At 36.9% G+C, this 20,453-nt stretch overlaps 1 protein-coding gene across 1 annotated transcript in view; it reads left to right on the forward strand.

The window, feature by feature from the left end:
- Window positions 1-20,453, forward strand: part of ISL2 (ISL LIM homeobox 2) — a 46,907-nt gene that overhangs the window by 24,044 nt on the left and 2,410 nt on the right. Inside the window, exons 4-5 of the mRNA XM_053719867.1 lie at window positions 14,680-14,957; window positions 16,472-16,639. Of these exons, the coding sequence (XP_053575842.1) occupies window positions 14,680-14,957; window positions 16,472-16,639 (446 nt within the window). The remainder of the gene's footprint in view (window positions 1-14,679; window positions 14,958-16,471; window positions 16,640-20,453) is intronic.

The raw sequence follows: 20,453 nt of genomic DNA on the forward strand, positions 1-20,453 counted from the left end.
GTTCCATGATTAGCTGGCCTTGTTTTGCGAGCAATATTTTGTACAATAGCGAGATTGAGTGCTTCCCCTGATTATATGAGTTAATATAGTCTCCGACCCTATCATATTTTCCTGGCCATGGCCCCATCTGCAGCTTTTCCTGTATAAAATGGCGGATCTTTAAATATGCATAAAAGGATTTGTTCGAAAGATTATACTGTATGGCAATATTCTCGAACGTGCGTACCCCAAATCCATCGTCTAATAATTGTACTGTAGAGGTTAGGCCCTTACTAGCCCAGCCATCATATATTGTGTATTGAAATCCTGGCTGAAACTCTGGATTACCTCTAATAGGAAGGAAGCTGGATATATGAAAGTTAATCTTTAACCGTGAACAGAGTTGCTGCCATGCTTTAACAGTATTAGAAAAACTGGCTAATGTTTTAATTTTTTCAGGGAGTCGTCTATGGGGGCAGTGTAAGGCCGCTATAAGGGAGAATGGCTTAATAAGCTCCTCCTCCGCTTTACTATTTGTTAAATAGTCGGCAGAGAGTAGCCAGTCTACTCCAAATCGTGCCAATATGGCTATATTATAAGTCTTAATGTCCGGGAATGCAAGGCCTCCTAATTCCTTAGCTTGAGAGAGCTTTCTAATAGAGAGCATATGTCTACATTTGTTCCAAATAAGATCCGCACACGCGCTATTGAAGAACTTAATATCTTTATCCAGAATAAATAGCGGCAAGTTGTTCATTATATACAATAGCTGGGGAAAGAGAATAGATTTAATGAGCATTATTTTGGCAGTTAGTGAGAGTGGGAATAGGGACCATCGATGTATTCTATGTGTAATATTAGCAAAGAAAGCTGTATAGTTAAGTTTATACCATAGCTCAGGGTCTCTATGTAATTGGATCCCTAAATATCTAAAACTTTCCACTTCTCTGAAATTATGTTGGTGGAAGCTCTCCTTGTGTTTAAGAACCCATAGTATCTCTGATTTAAGAGTACAGTGGGACCTCGGTTTACGAATTTAATGCGTTCTCCGGGACGCTTCGTATTGCGAAAAATTCGTAAACCGAAACACGGTTTCGCATAGGAATGCATTGAAAACCAATTAATGCGTTCCGGAGGTGAGAAAAAAGGCTCCAAAACCTGCTGCAAAAGGCTCCAAAAGGCTCCACAACTTGCTGCAAATGGCTCCAAAAGGCTCAGCAACTTGCTGCAAATGGCTCCAAAACCGGGACACTTGTTTTGTATTGCGAAAAAAATTCGTAAAACGAAACACGGTTTCCCATAGGAATGCATTGAAAACCAAATAATTTGTTCGTATTGCGAAAAAAATTCTTAAACCGAGGCATTTTTTCCCCAGAATTTTCATTCGTAAACCGAAATTTTGTTTACCGAGTCGTTTGTTAACCGAGGTCCCACTGTATTTACTTTATAGCCAGAGATTAAACTAAACTGTTCTAGAATTTCAAGCGCTTTTGGGATGTTTCTTTTAGTGTTTTTGAAATAGAGTATTAGATCGTCGGCGTATAAAGAAAGAACACAAATTTGGGGACCTAATTTTATGCCTGAGATTTCTTTGCGAAGATATATTGCCATAGGTTCTATTGCAATATTAAAAAGCAGGGGAGAGAGAGGGCAGCCCTGTCGTGTCCCTTTTTCTAGTTTAAAAGACGCGGTTTGGCTACCGTTAACCAGAATAGTGGAAATGGGGAAATTATAGATGGCTTTCACAAAATGAATTATGTTTCCAGAAAAACCAAAGTTGAACAAAGAATTGTGAAGATGTTGCCAAATAATAGAATCAAAAGCCTTCTCGGCGTCAATCATCACCATGGCAAAATCCTGTTTACATGTTACTTTGTCTCCATGAAGTTTATTCCATAGATGTTCAAGAATCATATATGTTCTACGAATGTTTTTTGTAGGAGATCTGCCCATCATAAAGCCTGACTGATCTGGGTGAATAATCTCCTGTAATACGTTTTTAAGTCTGTTAGCAATAATAGTTGTGAGCAGTTTATAATCTACGTTCAGTAGAGAAATCGGTCTATATGAACCAGGGTCTGAAGGGTCTTTATTCTTTTTAAGAATAAGGGTGATGATTGACGCCGAGAAGAATCTGGACATGGCCTTTTTTTTAACATAATACTCATTAAACAGCTGGGTAAGGATAGGCACGATCTCATCTTTAAGTAATCTATAAAACTCAGCAGGTAGTTGATCTGGACCAGGGGCCTTGCCTAGTTTAGCTTCCTCTAAAGCTTTTGTAACTTCCAGAGTTGTTATGGGGAGATTCAATACTTCGATCTGATCAGGAGAGACTACTGGACATGAGATACTATTCCAGAACCTCACACTGTCCTCTGGGTCAATTGTTTTAGCAGTATATATCTTTTGATAATAATAAAAAAACACATTTTTTATATCCGCCAATGCTGTATAGTTCTTATCACCCACTACTAACTGCTCGATCGTATTATTCTTTTTCCTGACTTTGTCAAGTCTGGCAAGATATTTTGCAGATTTACCATAATGTCCTGTGTAAAGGGCATTCATTCTCATTTCTTCCATGGTCAATTTAGATTTTAAGAAAAGATCCCTATCTTGCCTAGCCATCTTATATTTGTCCCAAAATTTCTTTAACGGTGTAATTACATAATTTCTGTAAGCATTCGTGACTGTGTTTGATAGCTGCAGTTCACGTGCAATGTATTTCTTTTTGGCTGTGACCATATAGGCTTTAATCTGTCCCCGTAAGAATGCCTTTGCGGCTTCCCAGAAAATTTCTGGTTTATCTGCGTGCAAATAATTGTCAGAGCTATATTCTTGCCATTTATGACGTATCCAATGTTGGAACGGGATGTTGTTTATTAGGTGTTTTTGGAAATAGAAATTGTTAGTTACTTCTGCTAGAGGAGGTCGAAATTCCATTTCGAGAGAGATTATAGCGTGATCAGTGATTACAATGTCATTTATCTGAGCTTTACTTCTGACTTTAAGAAGGGGACTAGAAATTTAAAAAAAATCAATCCGTGAAAAAGATCTATGGGATTTAGATTCACAGGTGTATAGTTTAGTATCGGGGTGTTGAATACGCCAAATATCATGTAGTTTAAGTAGTTTATATTATTAGGCCCATATATATTGCCCAGAACATATCGAACCCCAGCAATCTCGATATGTAAAATTAACCACCTGTCATGTGTGTCAATTTGGATATTCTGAATGCTATGTTGTAGATTTTTGCTAATAAGGAAAGCGACCCCCTTCCTTCTCCTGGAACAATCTGAAGAGATGACCTTACCTATCCATTTACATTTAAACTTCTCCATCTCTGCTCTCTTTAAATGCGTCTCCTGCAACCATACAATATCTGGTTTGTGTCTAGCAAGTTGTTTGATAATTATTTTCCTTTTACTGGGAGATGTTATTCCGCCAACATTCCAAGAGAGACATTTTAGTTTATCCATCATTGTGCTGGGGTGTCAGGAGTAGGGTAATAATTCATAGAGTATACCATATTCATATTAACAGGGAGATGGACCAAGGAGGAGAGATGGACTGTAGGAGAGAGAGAGGGCGAAGAGAGAAAAAAAAAAAAAAAGGATAAGAAAGAAAGACAGGAGACAGCACTCAAATCCCTGAGCTGCGGACAAATTACTAGTTTAGACATCTCAAAACACATCAACAATGTTAGCCGCAGCCGGCTACCACACAGTTTAAAAATAAAAAAACACATAATACTTGTGTATGCTTCTAGTTTGACTTATCGTTGTCTGCAATTTTTACCAGATAAATTTCTTATTTTTACAAAATTCCCTGGCTTCTAACATATTATTGAGGATACATTTACCATCTTGTTCCTCTATTACAACTTTAGCTGGGTAAACGAGTCTAGCCTTGAAGCCAGCATTGATCAATTTAGTACAATATGGGGCTAACTCTTTTCTTTTAGAGGCGGTCTCACTGGAATAGTCTTGAAATATTAAAACTTTACTTTGGCCAATATATAGATTCTCCATCTTTCTATAAAGTTTTAAGATATTCATCTTATCCTGATAGTTGAGATATTTAACCATTACTGGTCTGTTATAATTCTTGTCATTTATAGCATCCCTGATTGGCCCCAGCCTATGTGCCCTTTCTACTGGTATTGGTATATCTTTCTGTAAGATACCAACAGCCATGGGGAGAGTTGTATTTGAGAAATGAATTAAATCTACATAATCCCCATTGTCGGGGAGGCCAATTATTTTAAGGTTATTTCGCCTCGAGCGATCTTCTAACTCATGCATTTTTGCTTGGAGCACTTTCAAGGTTTTAGTGTTTGCATCTATATTTTGTTCCTGCTTATGTAATATATCCTCATTTGCCGATACCCTGTTTTCAACTTCTGTGAGTCGATTAGAAAACTGTTTAAATTCTGACATTATGTCAGTCATTTGGGTTTTTAACAACTCAAATTGTGGCAGAAACAGATCCGACATCTGATTGACTAATGGTTGAGTATCAAGTCTATGCAGTGTTGGTTCATTTACAGTGTCTGTATGTACATCAGATGTGCGTGGTTTTTTGTCTTTCAGTTTAGGGGGCATGATTGGCGAGTTAGCTTTAAAGTTTGTGATAAATTTATCCATGTGCATTTAGTTACAAGCCGGGGCGGGCATAACCCCATAAATTCCAATAGTTAAGTGAAGAAGTGTATTTAGTGTACTGATACTGCTTAATCTCTGCCCAGTGCAAGTGTGATCATGCAAAAAAAAAAAAAAAAAAAGGGGAGTGAAGCGTGTGTCTTCCTAGCCAATCATGTCGCCCAATAAGACAAGTTTAAGTGTAATAATATGTGAGGTTCCCTTTTCTCTTCCCTTCTCCTTCTCCCCCTTTTTAGGAGGATGCTACTGTTATACAGATAACATAAACAAGTTCTACAGGTCAAACATGCCTATACGCTTTATGTTAAACTCTTATATGTCACCTCTATTACCCGTTTACTGCTTAAAACTGTGATACTAGACGGTGCTACTATGTAGTCAACAGGTGTTATTTACAGGTAACAATAAGAGTTCATCAGGGACCTCCTTCTTTAGCTCTTGTGACAATTAAAATGAGGTCTGTATTACTTAATATATTACCGAAGGATACCTTTATACAACAAACAACAGTATTGCAATGTATCAGGCTGAACAGGAAAATTTGCAAGAGAGACAATACACTGTGTTTTTATGATAGGATCACATATCCTCTCTTTAACCATATGCCTGTTGCTATGAAAATAGACACATTACATACACTTTTCAACAGATTTTTTTTTTTTCCCTTCCCTTTAATTATGGGGGATATATTCATAAGACATGTCCTTGGAAGTCCGATTCTTATTTGCTTGTGGGGTATTATATTGGGGTCTGTTTTGCAGATATATGACAGTCGTCCCTTCCTTTAACCCTCACAGTTGGGGATCCAGGGCACAGCTTGCTAGCGTGGTTTAGGAGTGTATAGACTCTATGAACTGCTGTGTCAGAGTTGCAACCAAAAGAAAAGGAGATGAGAACCTGTGCCCTCTGACTTATACAGCGGTAGCAGGGCTGTGGGTCCCAACATTGAATAATATGCGAGTCAATATAGGATTTTTCCTCCCTTATTTTCCCCCCTTTTCTTCCTTTCCCTTAACGTCAGCTTTCCCCTTCCCTTGGATTAACTTTTAGGGAAAGATTACTTGTGTGCGGGAACCTTTATGGTTAAAAGGACTGTGATGCAAAGTAACTCTGAAAGTTCTGAGGACTTTTTCCAGGCAACAACATTGATTATAAGTACCCAAGTCTCTGCTTACAGATTGTAGATCAATCAATTATAAGTACCAAAATCTCTACTTACAGTCTGTAGATCAAATAGCACAAGAAATTGGCAAACCGTGATGTATCAGCTCTGGGAGATTTCCCCAAGCATGTCCTCTGCTTGTTACTTCGGTCTTTACCAGGAAAGACTTTATCCAGTGCTGTCTTACCCGTAGCCAGGGGGTTTCTGTAAGCTTTTACTCTTTTGGTCCCTCCGCCAAGAAATACTGCTCAGCTTGTCAGCCTCCCATACTGTGCTTACATCCAGCAGGACTTTCTATAAAGCCACCAAGGCTAATTCCTGCGGCGGACCTCCAGGCAAGCAATAGTTTTAGCAGGGACAGCGGTACTACGTGTCAGGCTCCAGCGACCGAGCCAGTCGGCTTGTTCCAGGTCTCCGAACTGTGCACCAATGATCTAGTGCAAGCGCCCTAGGCAGGCAGATGGCCTGCAGCAACGGGCTGGAAGCAGGGGTTGGTGTAGTTCGAGCTCTCCGCAGCAGCACTCAGCGTTCCTCGTGCTGCGCTAGCTCCTCCCACCGGAACCGGACCCAAAATTTTAATTTATGATTCGGATAGAACATAGAATTTTAAACAACTTTCTAATTTACTTCTAATATCAAATTTGCTTTGTTATCATGTTATCCTTTGTTAAAGGATTAGCATTGTCCAACTGCGGCTTGCTGAACACATCTAGTTAGCCAATCACAAGAGACAAATGCGTGTAGAATATGTGCAAAATATTTTTCAACAAGAGATACCAAGAGAAGGAAGCATATTTGAAAATAGAACTGAATTTAAAAGTGTCTTAAAATGACATGCTCTATCTGAATCATGCAAGTTTAATTTTGACTTTCCAATCCCTTTAAACAGAAATCGAGCCTTGTTTTTTATTTACCTATCAAATCTATATATATATATTAGTAGACAACCAAGAATATTGCAAAATACTTGGTAAACAATGGCACAATATTAGGCAATCCCCACAAATATTATACAAAACTTTAGATTGCTGTTATTAAAGTAGATCACTGTAAGTCAATATGTACAAGAGGGTGGTGCTTTGCATTGGTTAAATTACTGGAAAAAACATGGAAATGAGAAATTCCACTACAAGGATGCAAATCCAGCACTCTGTGCTCAGACTAATAGGCGAGATAATTTCCAGATGAAGAGTAAAATATAACTTTTATTAGAAAAACTTAAAAATTACTAACGAAAACAGCAATGTTAAAAACAGCAATGTGAGGCCAATGCCTATAGACAGTGGTGTGGTGATTAATGATAATAATATTCTAATGCCTTTATCATATAACGTTCAAAATCACCAACTACCAATAAATAGGTTATTGAGCTATTACCCTAAGGCGAGAAGTCAGGATGGATTATACACCCGAATTCCTTGATGGTTGCTTCTGGTATAAATATAGAAGGATGTGAGAGAATAACGGCAGTGTACACTGAGGCTGGAACAATGTTTCACAGTCCTTAATATTAATGCTGCATTAAGATATAATACACTTGCATTATACTATCAAGCATGTTTAAGAACAACAATACATTGAATGTTGGTTGCGCAACATAGTACAATATATGGACTTAATTATTGCCACCGGCATGGATGTTGTATTGTGCTTTCACACGTGTAATTATGGCCATTATATTGAGACCAGAAAATAAGGTGATTGTTATCCTCCGGGTATTTCCTCCTAATTTCTATATATACCAAGAGTTTTTAGCAGTTTTTAAATATATTACATAGTTGCTTCCTAGGGGTTTATAACCCTTCTGCATATCCTCACGGTTCTCTGGGCTCCACACATATAACCAATACACAGTGTCAGTCCTAATAAATGGAACTATGTTGCCTATGATTGACAAAAAGTCACTTGCCTATTGGTAATGTGTTACTGTCGTTGCTTAAAAAGTTAAATTGTTGATCATTGAAGTTCCAAAGAGTATTACAGAGTATTTATATAAGTCTCTATAGTGCTTTACTATCCTTGCATATACTGCAGGTCCACTCTAATGGTTACTGGCGGTTTACAGTAACAATCTTGTTGAATGTAACTAAATTGTCTGAATGTGAACACATATCGCTTATCTAATTCCGTTGTATTGTGCTAGTATTTACCAAACGCACATTTTGCAGTTTTGCAATTTACAATAACAACTCTTGATGAATACAGCTAGATTTAGCGACCATTAGGTTTCCAAAAATATATATAGAGTTGCAGTGTACACAGATATACGGCTAGATTACGAGTTGTGCGTTAGGGTAAAAAAGCAGTGTTAAGAGGTCCTAACGCTGCTTTTTTACACCCGCTGGTATTACGAGTCTTGAAGGTTTAGGTGTAACGCACACTTCTTTGGCCTTACCGCAAAACGACTTACGTAAACTTTGTAAAGTCTTTTTTCTATGGGACTTCCATAGCGCCGGTATTACGAGTCTGTCCTGGAAGGCCAAAAAGTGAGCAGTACACCCTACCCTGTCAAGATCCCCAACGCAATTAAAAGTCAGTAGTTATGAGTTTTATGGTACAACGCCGTAACATAAAACTCATAACTAAAGTGCTAAAAAGTACACTAACACCTATAAACTACCTATTAACCCCTAAACCGAGGCCCTCCCGCATCACAAATACTATAATAAAATTATTAACCCCTAATCTGCCACTCCGGACACTGTCGCCACCTACATTATATTTATGAACCCCTAATCTGCTGCCCCCAACATCACCAACACCTACATTATATTTATTAACCCCTAATCTGCCTCCCCCAATGTCGCCGCAACCTACCTACACTTTTTAACCCCTAATCTGCCGCCCTCAACATCACAGCCACTATAATAAACATATTAACCCCTAAACCGCTGCACTCCCGTCACTCAAACATTAGTTAAATATTATTAACCCCTAATCTGCCGTCCCTAACATCGCCGCGACCTACCTACATTTATTAACCCCTAATCTGCCGCCCCCAACGTCGCTGCCACTATATTAAAGATATTAACCCCTAAATCTATGTCTAACCCTAAACCTAACACCCACTAACTTAAATATAATTTGAATAAATCTAAATAAATATTCCTATCATTAAATAAATTATTCCTATTTAAAACTAAATACTTACCTGTAATATAAACCCTAAGCTAGCTACAATATAACTTATAGTTAGATTGTAGCTATTTTAGGGTTTATTTTTATTTTACAGGCAAGTTTGTATTTATTTTAACTAGGTAGAATAGTTATTTAATAGTTATTAACTATTTAATAACTACCTAACTAAAATAAATACAAAAGTACATGTAAAATAAAACCTAACCTAAGTTATACTAACACCTAACACTACACTATAATTAAATAAATTAACTAAATTAAATACAATTACCTAAATTAAATTAAATTAGCTAAAGTATAAAAACAAACAAACACTAAATTACAGAAAATAATAAACAAATTACAGATATTTAAACTAATTACACCTAATCTAATAGCCCTATTAAAATAAAAAAGCCCCCCCAAAATAAATATAAAACCATAGCCTAAACTAAACTACCAATAGCCCTTAAAAGGGCCTTTTGCGGGGCATTGCCCCAAAGTAATCAGCTCTTTTACCTGTAAAAAAAAATACAAACAACCCCCTCAACAGTAAAACCCACCACCCACACAACCAACCTCCCCAAATAAAATACTATCTAAAAAAACCTAAGCTCCCCATTGCCCTGAAAAGGGCATTTGGATGGGTATTGCCCTTAAAAGATCGACTTACCGGGAGAAGTCTTCATCCAAGCCGGGCCAAAGTCCTCAACGAAGCCGGGAGAAGTCTTCATCCAAGCCGGGTGAAGTGGTCCTCCAGAGGGGCAGAAGTCTTCATCCAGACAGCATCTTCTATCTTCATCCATCCAGAGCGGAGCGGGTCCATCTTCAAGACATCCGACGCGGAGCATCCTCCTCATCCGACAACTAAAACTGAATGAAGGTACCTTTAAGTGACGTCATCGAAGATGGCGTCCCTTAGATTCCGATTGGCTGATAGAATTCTATCAGCCAATCAGAATTAAGGTAGAAAAAATCCTATTGGCTGATGCAATCAGCCAATAGGATTGAAGTTCAATCCTATTGGCTGATCCAATCAGCCAATAGGATTGAGCTCGCATTCTATTGGCTGTTCCAATCGGCCAATAGGATTTTTTCTACCTCAATTCCGATTGGCTGATAGAATTCTATCAGTCAATCAGAATCTAAGGGACACCATCTTGGATGACGTCACTTAAAGGTACCTTCATTCAGCTTTAGTCGTCGGATGAAGAGGATGCTCCGTGTCGGATGTCTTGAAGATGGACCCGCTCCACGCCGGATGGATGAAGATAGAAGATGCTGTCTGGATGAAGACTTCTGCCCGTCTGGAGGACCACTTCGCCCAGCTTGGATGAAGACTTCTCCCGGCTTCGTTAAGGACTTCGGCCCGGCTTGGATGAAGCCTTCTGCCGGTAAGTAGATCTTCAGGGGGTTAGTGTAAGGTTTTTTAAGGGTGTATTGGGTGGGTTTTATTTTTAGGTTAGGGACTTTGGGCCTGCAAAAGAACTAACTGCCTTTTTAAGGGCAATGCCCATCCAAATGCCCTTTTAAGGGCAATGGGGAGCTTAGGTTTTTTTAGATAGTATTTTATTTGGGGGGTTGGTTGTCTGGGTGGTGGGTTTTACTGTTGGGGGGTTGTTTGTTAAGCTAGGGTTTTTTTATTTGGGGGGGGCTTTTTTATTTTAATAGGGCTATTAGATTAGGTGTAATTAGTTTAAATATCTGTAATTTGTTTATTATTTTCTGTAATTTAGTGTTTGTTTGTTTTTGTACTTTGGCTAATTTAATTTAATTTAGGTAATTGTATTTAATTTAGTTAATTTATTTAATTATAGTGTAGTGTTAGGTGTTATTGTAACTTAGGTTAGGTTTTATTTTACAGGTACTTTTGTATTTATTTTAGCTAGGTAGTTATTAAATAGTTAATAACTATTTAATAACTATTCTACCTAGTTAAAATAAATACAAACTTGCCTGTAAAATAAAAATAAACCCTAAGATAGCTACAATGTAACTATTAGTAATATTGTAGCTAGCTTAGGGTTTATTTTACAGGTAACTATTTAGTTTTAAATAGGAATAATTTATTTAATAATAGGAATATTTATTTAGATTTATTGTAATTATATTTAAATTAGGGGGTGTTAGGGTTAGACTTAGGTTTAGGGGTTAATAACTTTAATATAGTGGTGGCGACGTTGGGGCGGCAGATTAGGGGTTAATAAATGTAGGTAGGTTGCAGCGACATTGGGGGCAGCAGATTAGGGGTTAATAAATATAATGTAGGTGTCGGCGATGTTGGGGGCAGCAGATTAGGGGTTCATAAGTATAATGTAGGTGGTGGCGGTGTCCGGAGCGGCAGATTAGTGGTTAATAATATAATGCAGGTGGCGGTGATGTCGGGGGCGGCAGATTAGGGGTTAATAAGTGTAAGATTAGGGGTGTTTAGACTCTGGGTTCATGTTAGGGTGTTAGGTGTAGACATAAATTGTATTTCCCCATAGGAATCAATGGGGCTGCGTTAAGGAGTTTTACGCTGCTTTTTTTGCAGGTGTTAGACTTTTTTTCAGCTGGCTCTCCCCGTTGATTCCTATGGAGAAATCATGCACGAGAACGTACGACCAGCTCACCGCTGACTTAAGCAGTGCTGGTATTGGAGTGCGGTAATGAGCAAAATTTTGCTCAATGCTCACTTCTTGTCTTTTAACGACGGGTTTCTGAAAACTCGTAATACCAGCGCTGCATGTAAGTGAGCGGTGGGGGAAAACTGCTCGTTAGCACCGCACAGCCTCTAACGCAAAACTCGCAATCTGGGCCACTGTGTTTTGCTGTCCTTATATGCACTGTAAGTTAAGTTCGCACATTTTGCAGTTATGGTAACATAACACTTATGTGTATAATATAATAATAATTCGCTATCGCATATGCTCACTTAGAGCTCTGATACATCTAATATCTGCGTGGTAAATCAAGTCACAGCTCACTGTTATGTGAGTGCTGTATAGCAAGGCTAGCTGCTGACATCTCACCAGGATGTCCCCAGTAATTACTGCTATTACATAAAAGGCTTGAGTACATATATATGGAGGGTAAGCTCACTGGGTAAGCCTCAACATTGCACACTTAATTTAAAAAGGCATCCTCTGGTACTGCTCTGACGCGTTTTGCCCGTTCATGCTGGATTTGCATCCTTGCAGTGGATTTTCTCTTTTCAACGTTTTTTCCAGTAACCTAGAGTATTGATATAGGTCCATTTTTATATACTTCATGCCACCATTTTGCTGCCAAATGCAATCATATAAATAAAATCGCTTTTTCACAAAATGTTGTTTTTTAGTTGAAATTATTTACATACTGCTTGTGCAGTCATAACACAAATGGTTGTAAAAGCTTCTACGGGATCCCCTTGTTCAGAAATTGCAGACATCATTGGTTTTGCTATTGCTTTTTAATAATTAGAATGCCTCTTTTTGCAGCTGTGCACCACACTTCTGAAATTCTAGGCAGTGAAGGGGTTAATTAGTTAGCTGGCAATAGTATTTTATTATAAAGATTACCCCCCCAGCTTACACTTCGTACCTCCCTGCTCCCTTCCTGATACCTCCCAAACAGCTCACTCCCCCTCTCCACCCACACTTTTAACCACCATCTTAGGTACTGAAAAAAATGTTTTCAGTAGTGTAGCGATCTCCCCTCACCCTTCCCACATCCCTCCCACCTCTAAGCCATCATATTGTAGGGCCCCTCTCATTTGCCACAGTGTAGTAGACCCACCCCTCCCTCTCTTGTAGCAAAATATTTTCTGTTTCCTACGTGCACTGCCCCATTAAAGGGCCATTATAGTTAAAAAAAATTACATGATCTAATCCGTTATTGACCCAGCATTACTTGTGTTTAACCTGTGCAATGGGGTTAAACACATAATATAAATACCGCTCTGAACTCATGGTGCACTACTGGTCCCGAGCATAAAAAAAATATTTGTGTTGCACCACCGGCTAGCGAATGCCCCCCCCATTTTTCAGTATTAAATTCCTATTTATTGTTTGTTTTTTATAAACCCATACAAAGTATCACTGGAAAGAACTGTTTGTCAGTTAAAAAAATGGTGTATAATATGTATAAATGCATTAAACAAAGATCGGACAATTAAGGTGAAACTAATAGTAAAAATGCCAAAATTAATCACGGAGATTGGGAAAACCTCAGTCCTTAAGGGGTTAATATGTAATAAGAATTTCTCCTTAATATAGACCCTAATGAGTACTACACTGTTTATGCATACTAATAATTTAATGCTTGTAGGCTCACTTTTTTCCCTTAAATAAGCTGCACCTCTAATATAAAACTCATATTTTTATTAATCTTTTTTTTTTTAAAATAAATACATTTAAAAAAAAGCAATAGATCAAAATTAAAAAAAAATACAAATACAAAAATATGTTAACTAAAATCATACAATTCCTTGCAAGCTGCCTGTATTTAGTGTATCTACTGCTTGTGCACACTGGTCTATATGTAATATGAGATTTTATATTGTATGTGTGCATAAAGTGTGCTGTAACGTGTGGTTTTTATGCACTAATTGTATATGTGCTCACAGTTCAGTCTTCAGTATTATATTTTTTTAAACTTGACATACAACATGCAAAACTGATACATTGACTCATTTTTTTTATATTATGTGTGTTTATTGTGTATTTCTTACATATTTTGTGTGTATTTATAGTTTATACTTTCCTTTTATAAAGCAAAATAAGTAAAGAGGCTTAGCTGAAATTCAAGAAGATTTTTTTTTAACACTGCGCAATCTGACTTGTAGTGATCATTTTTTTTGTGCGTGAACATATTTTCAAATTGCAACATTTTTCTGGAATTATTGCCATCGAGTTCTTATGGAAATATATACATGCATACTGCCTACAATGTGATGCAGACAGATGGACGAAAAATAAAAGATACATTATTAATATGTACTACTTTTTATGGCAGCATGGTGTGTGCTATGTGTATACATTTGAAGTTTGTGTGTATGTCTCTGTATCTCTCTTTATAGATAGATAGATAGATAGATAGATAGATAGATAGATAGATAGATAGATAGATAGATAGATAGACAGATAGTTAGACAAATATACACACGTGTATAAAAAAATATCACAGTAAGTAATAATACTTTTTTAGACTAAATATACATACATATAAAGGGACACTAAACCTAAACATTTTCTTTCATGATTTAAGTAGAGACTACAATTTTAAATAACATTCCAATTTACTTCTATTATATAATTTGCTTCATTCTCTTGATATACTTTGCTAGGCTCAGTAGCTGCTGATTAGTTGCTGCACATAAATGCCTCGTGTGATTGGCTCACCCATGTGCAGTGCTATTTCTTCAACAATGGATATCTAAAGAATGAAGCAAATTAGGTAATAGAAGTAAATTGGAATGTTGTTTAAAATTGTATTATCTACTTGAATCATGAAAGAAAAGTTTTAGGTTTAGTGTCCCTTTAAATACAAACATTCTTTCTGTATTCCTCACAGCTTAAAACTCTTCATTTATTCTTACCTCTCTTTATGGTCTATTGTATTTAACCCATTCACACTTTATACCTTGTAAGTGAGTGTAAGTGACCCTGTTTAATATGTTTCCTCTGTCCCCTTTCTGCTTTTCCTTTCCTTCCTATTCTTTCTGTGGCTCTGTCATTTCCCCAGTAGGTCTTCTCTCGGCTACATCTTACAATGATATTTTGTCCTCTCTTACAGACTCCGGCAGGTCATCGTCCCTCCGGCCTCACATCCACAAACAGACAGAGAAAACAACAAGAGTGCGAACAGTTCTAAACGAGAAGCAGCTGCACACATTACGGACTTGTTATGCAGCCAATCCCCGGCCAGATGCCCTGATGAAGGAGCAGCTGGTCGAGATGACTGGCCTTAGTCCTAGGGTGATTCGGGTTTGGTTCCAGAATAAACGCTGCAAAGACAAGAAAAGGTCTATCCTCATGAAGCAGATACAACAACAGCAACAGAATGACAAAACGGTGAGAGGTTTAAGCTGCTGCTGAAGTATTTACAAACCTAAATAAGAAAAGTACATACTTGCTCTTGGGATGTATAGCAGCATAATACTGTTACTTTATTGCTGTAATTACTGCTTATGGTACATATATGTATATAAGAAACTGTATATAAGGAATGTGCATATAAAAAGAATGTGCACATTTTGATAATAGAAGTAACTGGAAAGTTGTTTAAAATTGCATGCTCCATCTGAACAATGTAAGTTTAATTTTGACTTTAATGTTCCTTTAAAGGGACATTTAACTTAAAATGTAATCCCTCTTAAAATATTTAATGGAAGAAAGTAAAATAACCTTTTAATGTACCTTTATTATTTATTTTGTCTGTTTTTAAAATACCTCAGAAAACTGTGCTTGCTCCCGTCTCACCATAAAACCATGTAACAAGCCACACAGTGATTGGTTATTCCAGAACACACATTCATTTACTTCTAAAAACAATTATTTTGCAAGCAAACCATTTGCAGTGCTAAATTTCTGGGATATATTGTGCATATATAAGTATTTGACTTTAGTCAAATGCAACAACCTTCAGCAGCCTCTTTAATAACGTATGGTTACAGTGCAGCTGTGCTGGCCTCCCTATCAAGAATGCCACAATGCATATTCTGCTGGCCTCTCTATTGGGGTAGGGGGGGCAGTGGTGCTGTCTAATATAAAGTCAGGTGACATAACCAACATAAAGACAAAAAAAAATGTTTATGCTGGTTATTCTCTAAAAGCAACTCAGTTGTAAAGTCACCTGTTATGACCAGCTTGCATAACTCAAGCTGACTCCAGTTATCTTTGCTCAGAAAGCTACAAGTACAAGTAAAGCACAAGGAACTGACTTGTAACTGACTTATTAAATCCAGCTGACTTTATGCTCCAAGTTAGTGATTTCAAATTGCATGTTGTTCCCCTATTGATTTGCAAGAATGTAACTAAAACAAAAAGTTATACTTGTGATATAATTTAACAAATATTGGTGTCTGTTTTTATTAGGGCAATATAGAAAGGGGGAGTCATTATAAAAATATATAATTCTAAAAATGAAATACTGGTATTAAATTTAAATGCATACTATTGTGTTTAGAATACATTATTAGTACCGAATTTAAGATTTCATGATATTAGGCTAAACACTGAAATATAATAATATTAAAGGGACAGTCTACTCCAGAATTTTTATTGTTTAAGAATGATAGATAATCCATTTATTACCATTCTCCAGTTTTGCATAACCAAAACAGTTCTATTAATACACGTTTTACCTCTGTGATTACCTTGTATCTAAGCCTCTGCAGACTACCCCCTTATTTCCGTTCTTTTGAGAGACTTGCATTTACTGTCCTTCCAAGATCCCATTTCTTGCTCATATAATTTGTGACCACTTAGCTAGGGCACTGGAGGATGGTACATTTATGGTATCCGGACTTATTTTAAGTGCTAAGTTACCTTTTTTTAACAACATATTGTGTTTTTTGCCTCTCCAGAGTCTGCAGGGGCTTACAGGAACTCCCCTGGTTGCAGGGAGCCCAATCCGACATGATAGTGCCATGCAGGGCAGTGCTGTGGAGGTGCAGACATACCAGCCACCCTGGAAAGCACTCAGTGATTTTGCATTACAGAGTGACTTGGAGCAGCCTGCATTTCAGCAGCTGGTAAGAAGGGAGAATCTATATACAGTATGGGGGAGGTACATACCATTTACAGGTGCTGTGTATAGTGTGAGAATGAGGGAGCTGTGCTCTGAAATAGTGCGAGTGTGAACCACACACCTTGTCTTTGCTCTTTCTGTCTCTGTTATTTTATATTTTCCACTGGTGCCTGAGTTGCTAAAACACCTTGAGATTGTCATATAAAGGGTTTAGTTGTGAATAGTAAACAACTTTGCAATATACTTTCATTATTTATTTAGCCCCCTCTTCATCTAATTTAGCTTTGAAAATTGTGGCTTTTCTAATTTTCAGAATTCAAAAAAAGCACACTGCAGACATCAAGGCTTATGCTGCTGCAAACAGTATCTTTCCAAATTTGGCTTTAACAGATAACAACTGCAAAACAAAGCACTTTATTCTAACTTTATTATTGTGGCTAGCCTTGTCAGCTGCAGAATCAAGCTGTGATTGACTCCTCCAAATAAGGCAAGTGGAAATGTTTTAAAAATGTTTTTATCTATCTATCTTGACATTGAAGAACTGCACAGAATTCATTAACAAGTGACATTGTAAATGTCTGATTGGTGAGAAACAACATAGCAACAGATGATGTCACATTGTACGGGAATCTTTTCATGATACATCACTTACGGCTATTAAAAATAAATTCCAGCAAAAAAGATGTTAATTTGTTTTAAAAGTGTTTCGACGAGGCTGACATGTTATCTATAGTAAGACAACAGGAGTGTCTTATAATTACAAGGTGTTTACTGAAGCAGTTTACTTACTCTCTGCCCCGTGTAACCCGCTTCACATGCACACAATTTAAAGGGACATGCACACACAATTTAAAGAGACAATTTACTTCTATTATAAAATTTGTTTAATTCTCTTGGAATCCTTTTTTTTTTTTTTGAAGGAGCAGCAAGGCATTACTGAGAGCTAGCTAAACACACTGAGAGAGTGAATAAGAAGAGGCATAGATGTGCAGCCACCAATCACCAGTTAGCTCCCAGTAGTGCTTTGCTGCTCCTGAGCCCACCTAGATTTACTTTTCAATAAAGGATGCCAAGAGAACAAAGCAAATTAGATAACAGAAGAAAATTGGAAAGCTTTTTAAAATTGCATGCTGTGATTGAATCATCAAAGTTTAATTTTGAGTTTTCAATCGGGTGTATATGCTTCATAGAACAACACTGAAACTTGACAGCTTTAGCTACAATTATTGCAAAGTGTTGAATTAATTTTTTATTTTATTTTACATTTGTGCTGAGCTCAGTCTGTGTTGTGTTTAATTTCTCTTGGCCTTGCACGCTGCACACAATCACATATCCTGCTTTTTCTCACAAATGTATTAGTTTTTTCACCTATTTGTTTACCCCTGCATCATGTGACAGTCGTCAGACAATCACAGACTAGTATATGTATACCCAGTGAACTTGTGCACATGCTCAGTAAGAGGTGGTGTCTCAGACAGTGTGCATATAAGACGACGTTGCAAAATTAGATAGTGTAAGTAAATTGGACATTTTTTTTAAACTGCATGCTCTATCTGAATTATGAAAGTTTCATTTTTACTTGACTGTTAATTAATTCTATCACACGCTAATCTACTTGAACTCTCCATTGCTTAGTAAATGGGGTCTCTTAAAACAATATAGTCTCAGAAAATGGAGAGACAATATGGTACAGTTTGCATTCTTACATATCTTATTTCTGCTTATATGCTTTTTTTTATATTCAACACATTGCAAAGGGTACAAGACATTAAACTGCTTTCTGTAAAGGTATATTGGACAAAAAATACAGACACATAACAAGAAAGGACTATTAAAGATTAAAATATGTTTTAGAATAAAATATTTTGTATTCATGATTGATGGATAGATCATAGGTACATTTCCTTCAGCACTGGTGGGTAGTACAGTACAAAAAAAAAGAAAAGAAGTTGATTTATTCAATGCAGGAACATCTGAGATACAATTTGGAATAACATAGTTACAGAAACAAAATGGAATATGATAAGTCTTTATCTTTAAAACCTTAACAACCGCTGATGTACCCTGTTCATCTGCGGTCGTTTCTCATACCCCATTATGCTACCCCGGAATAGCACAGGTCTTCCTGATGTTGGCAAGACCACACTATAACTGAATGTCCCCTGAAGTGAGGCATTCAGTAATAGTGCAGCGACGCTGCTCTATTAAACCTCTTAACAACCATGCAACGTATAGGGTAAGAGGGCACAGAACCTAAATTTAAATCAACATTAAAATGTTTTTTTTTAAACAAAGTAAAACATGCTATTTTGCTATGATTGCCCACTATTCATGTAATTTATCTCTGAAAATAGGTTTTCCCACTTTACACTTAAAGGGACACTGAAACCCAATTTTTTTCTTTGGTGATTCAGATAGAGCACGCTATTTTTAGCAACTTTTTAATTTACTCCTATTATCATATTTTCTTCATTCTCTTGGTATCTTTATTTGAAAAGCAAGAATGTAAGTTAAGATGCTGGACCATTTTTTGTGAACAACCTGGGTTGTTCTTGCTGATTGGTGGATACATTTACATACCAATAAACAAGTGCTGTCCAGAGTGCTGAACAAAAAAATTGGCTGGCACCTTAGCTTAGATGCCTTTTTCAAATAAAGATAGCAAGAGAACGAATAAAAATTGATAATATGAGTAAATTAGAAAGTTGCTTAAAATTGCATGCTCTATCTAAATCACGAAAGAAGAAATTTGGGTTCAGTATCCCTTTAAACTTACAGGGGTATAAAATGTAATTACATTATTCACAGTGTTTAATGTCCCTTTAAGCCCAGCTCTGGGGTTCCTGAGTAGAACATGGGCTGGTGAGCCAATCATGAGGAGCATTTCTACATAGACACAATCACAGGTCCATATTAAGCTGTGGAGCTGATTTTAAAGGGACAGTCTACCATAGAATTGTTATTGTTTTAAAAGATAGATAATCCCTTTATTACCCATTACCCAGTTTTGCATAACCAACACAGTTATATTAATATACTTTTTACCTCTGTGATTACCTTGTATCTAGGAATCTTCTTCCAGCCCCCTGATCACATGACTGTGACTGTTTATTATCTATTGTCTTAAATGTAGCATTGTTTTGTGCTAAATCTTAAATAACCCCCTGTGCCTGAACACAGTGTTATCTATATAGCCCACGTGTACTTTCTGTCTCTTTGTGTTGAAAAGAGATTTAAAAAGCATGTGATAAGAGGCAACCCTCAAAGGCTTAGAAATTAGCATATGAGCCTACCTATGTTTAGTTTAAACTAAGAATACCAAGAGAAAAAAGCAAATTTGATGATAAAATTAAATTGAAAAGTTGATTAAAATGAAAAGTCCTATCTGAATAATTAAAGTTTAATTTATACTAGACTGTCCCTTTAAGCATGCCTGTAACCCTTTTGCAGGTGTTACACACATAATTATAGACAAGCAATAGTGCAATAAAGAAATGATTATATACATAAGAGCATTGTCTCATTGAAGTTGTATGTCCCTTTAATTATGATGCTGTATTTCTAACCCTTCAATGTGCTGCACTGTCTACTGAATGTGCTAAGGGGTCTCTCCCGCCTCTAAGTGTGGATAAGTCTTTCTATCCTATCTAACTTCACATGTCCCTTTGTTATTCTATGCAACTGATTCACCAAAGCTCACACACCTGCTAGCCTAGAAACATAGACACCAATAAAAAATACATAAACCAATGAAGATGGAGAGACAGTCCACTTAGTGAATAGTCCCCAGTGATTATATAGATTGTTATATCTGGGTA

The sequence above is a fragment of the Bombina bombina genome, chromosome 6 (genome assembly GCF_027579735.1).
Source record: "Bombina bombina isolate aBomBom1 chromosome 6, aBomBom1.pri, whole genome shotgun sequence".
In the NCBI taxonomy this organism is placed as follows: domain Eukaryota; kingdom Metazoa; phylum Chordata; class Amphibia; order Anura; family Bombinatoridae; genus Bombina; species Bombina bombina.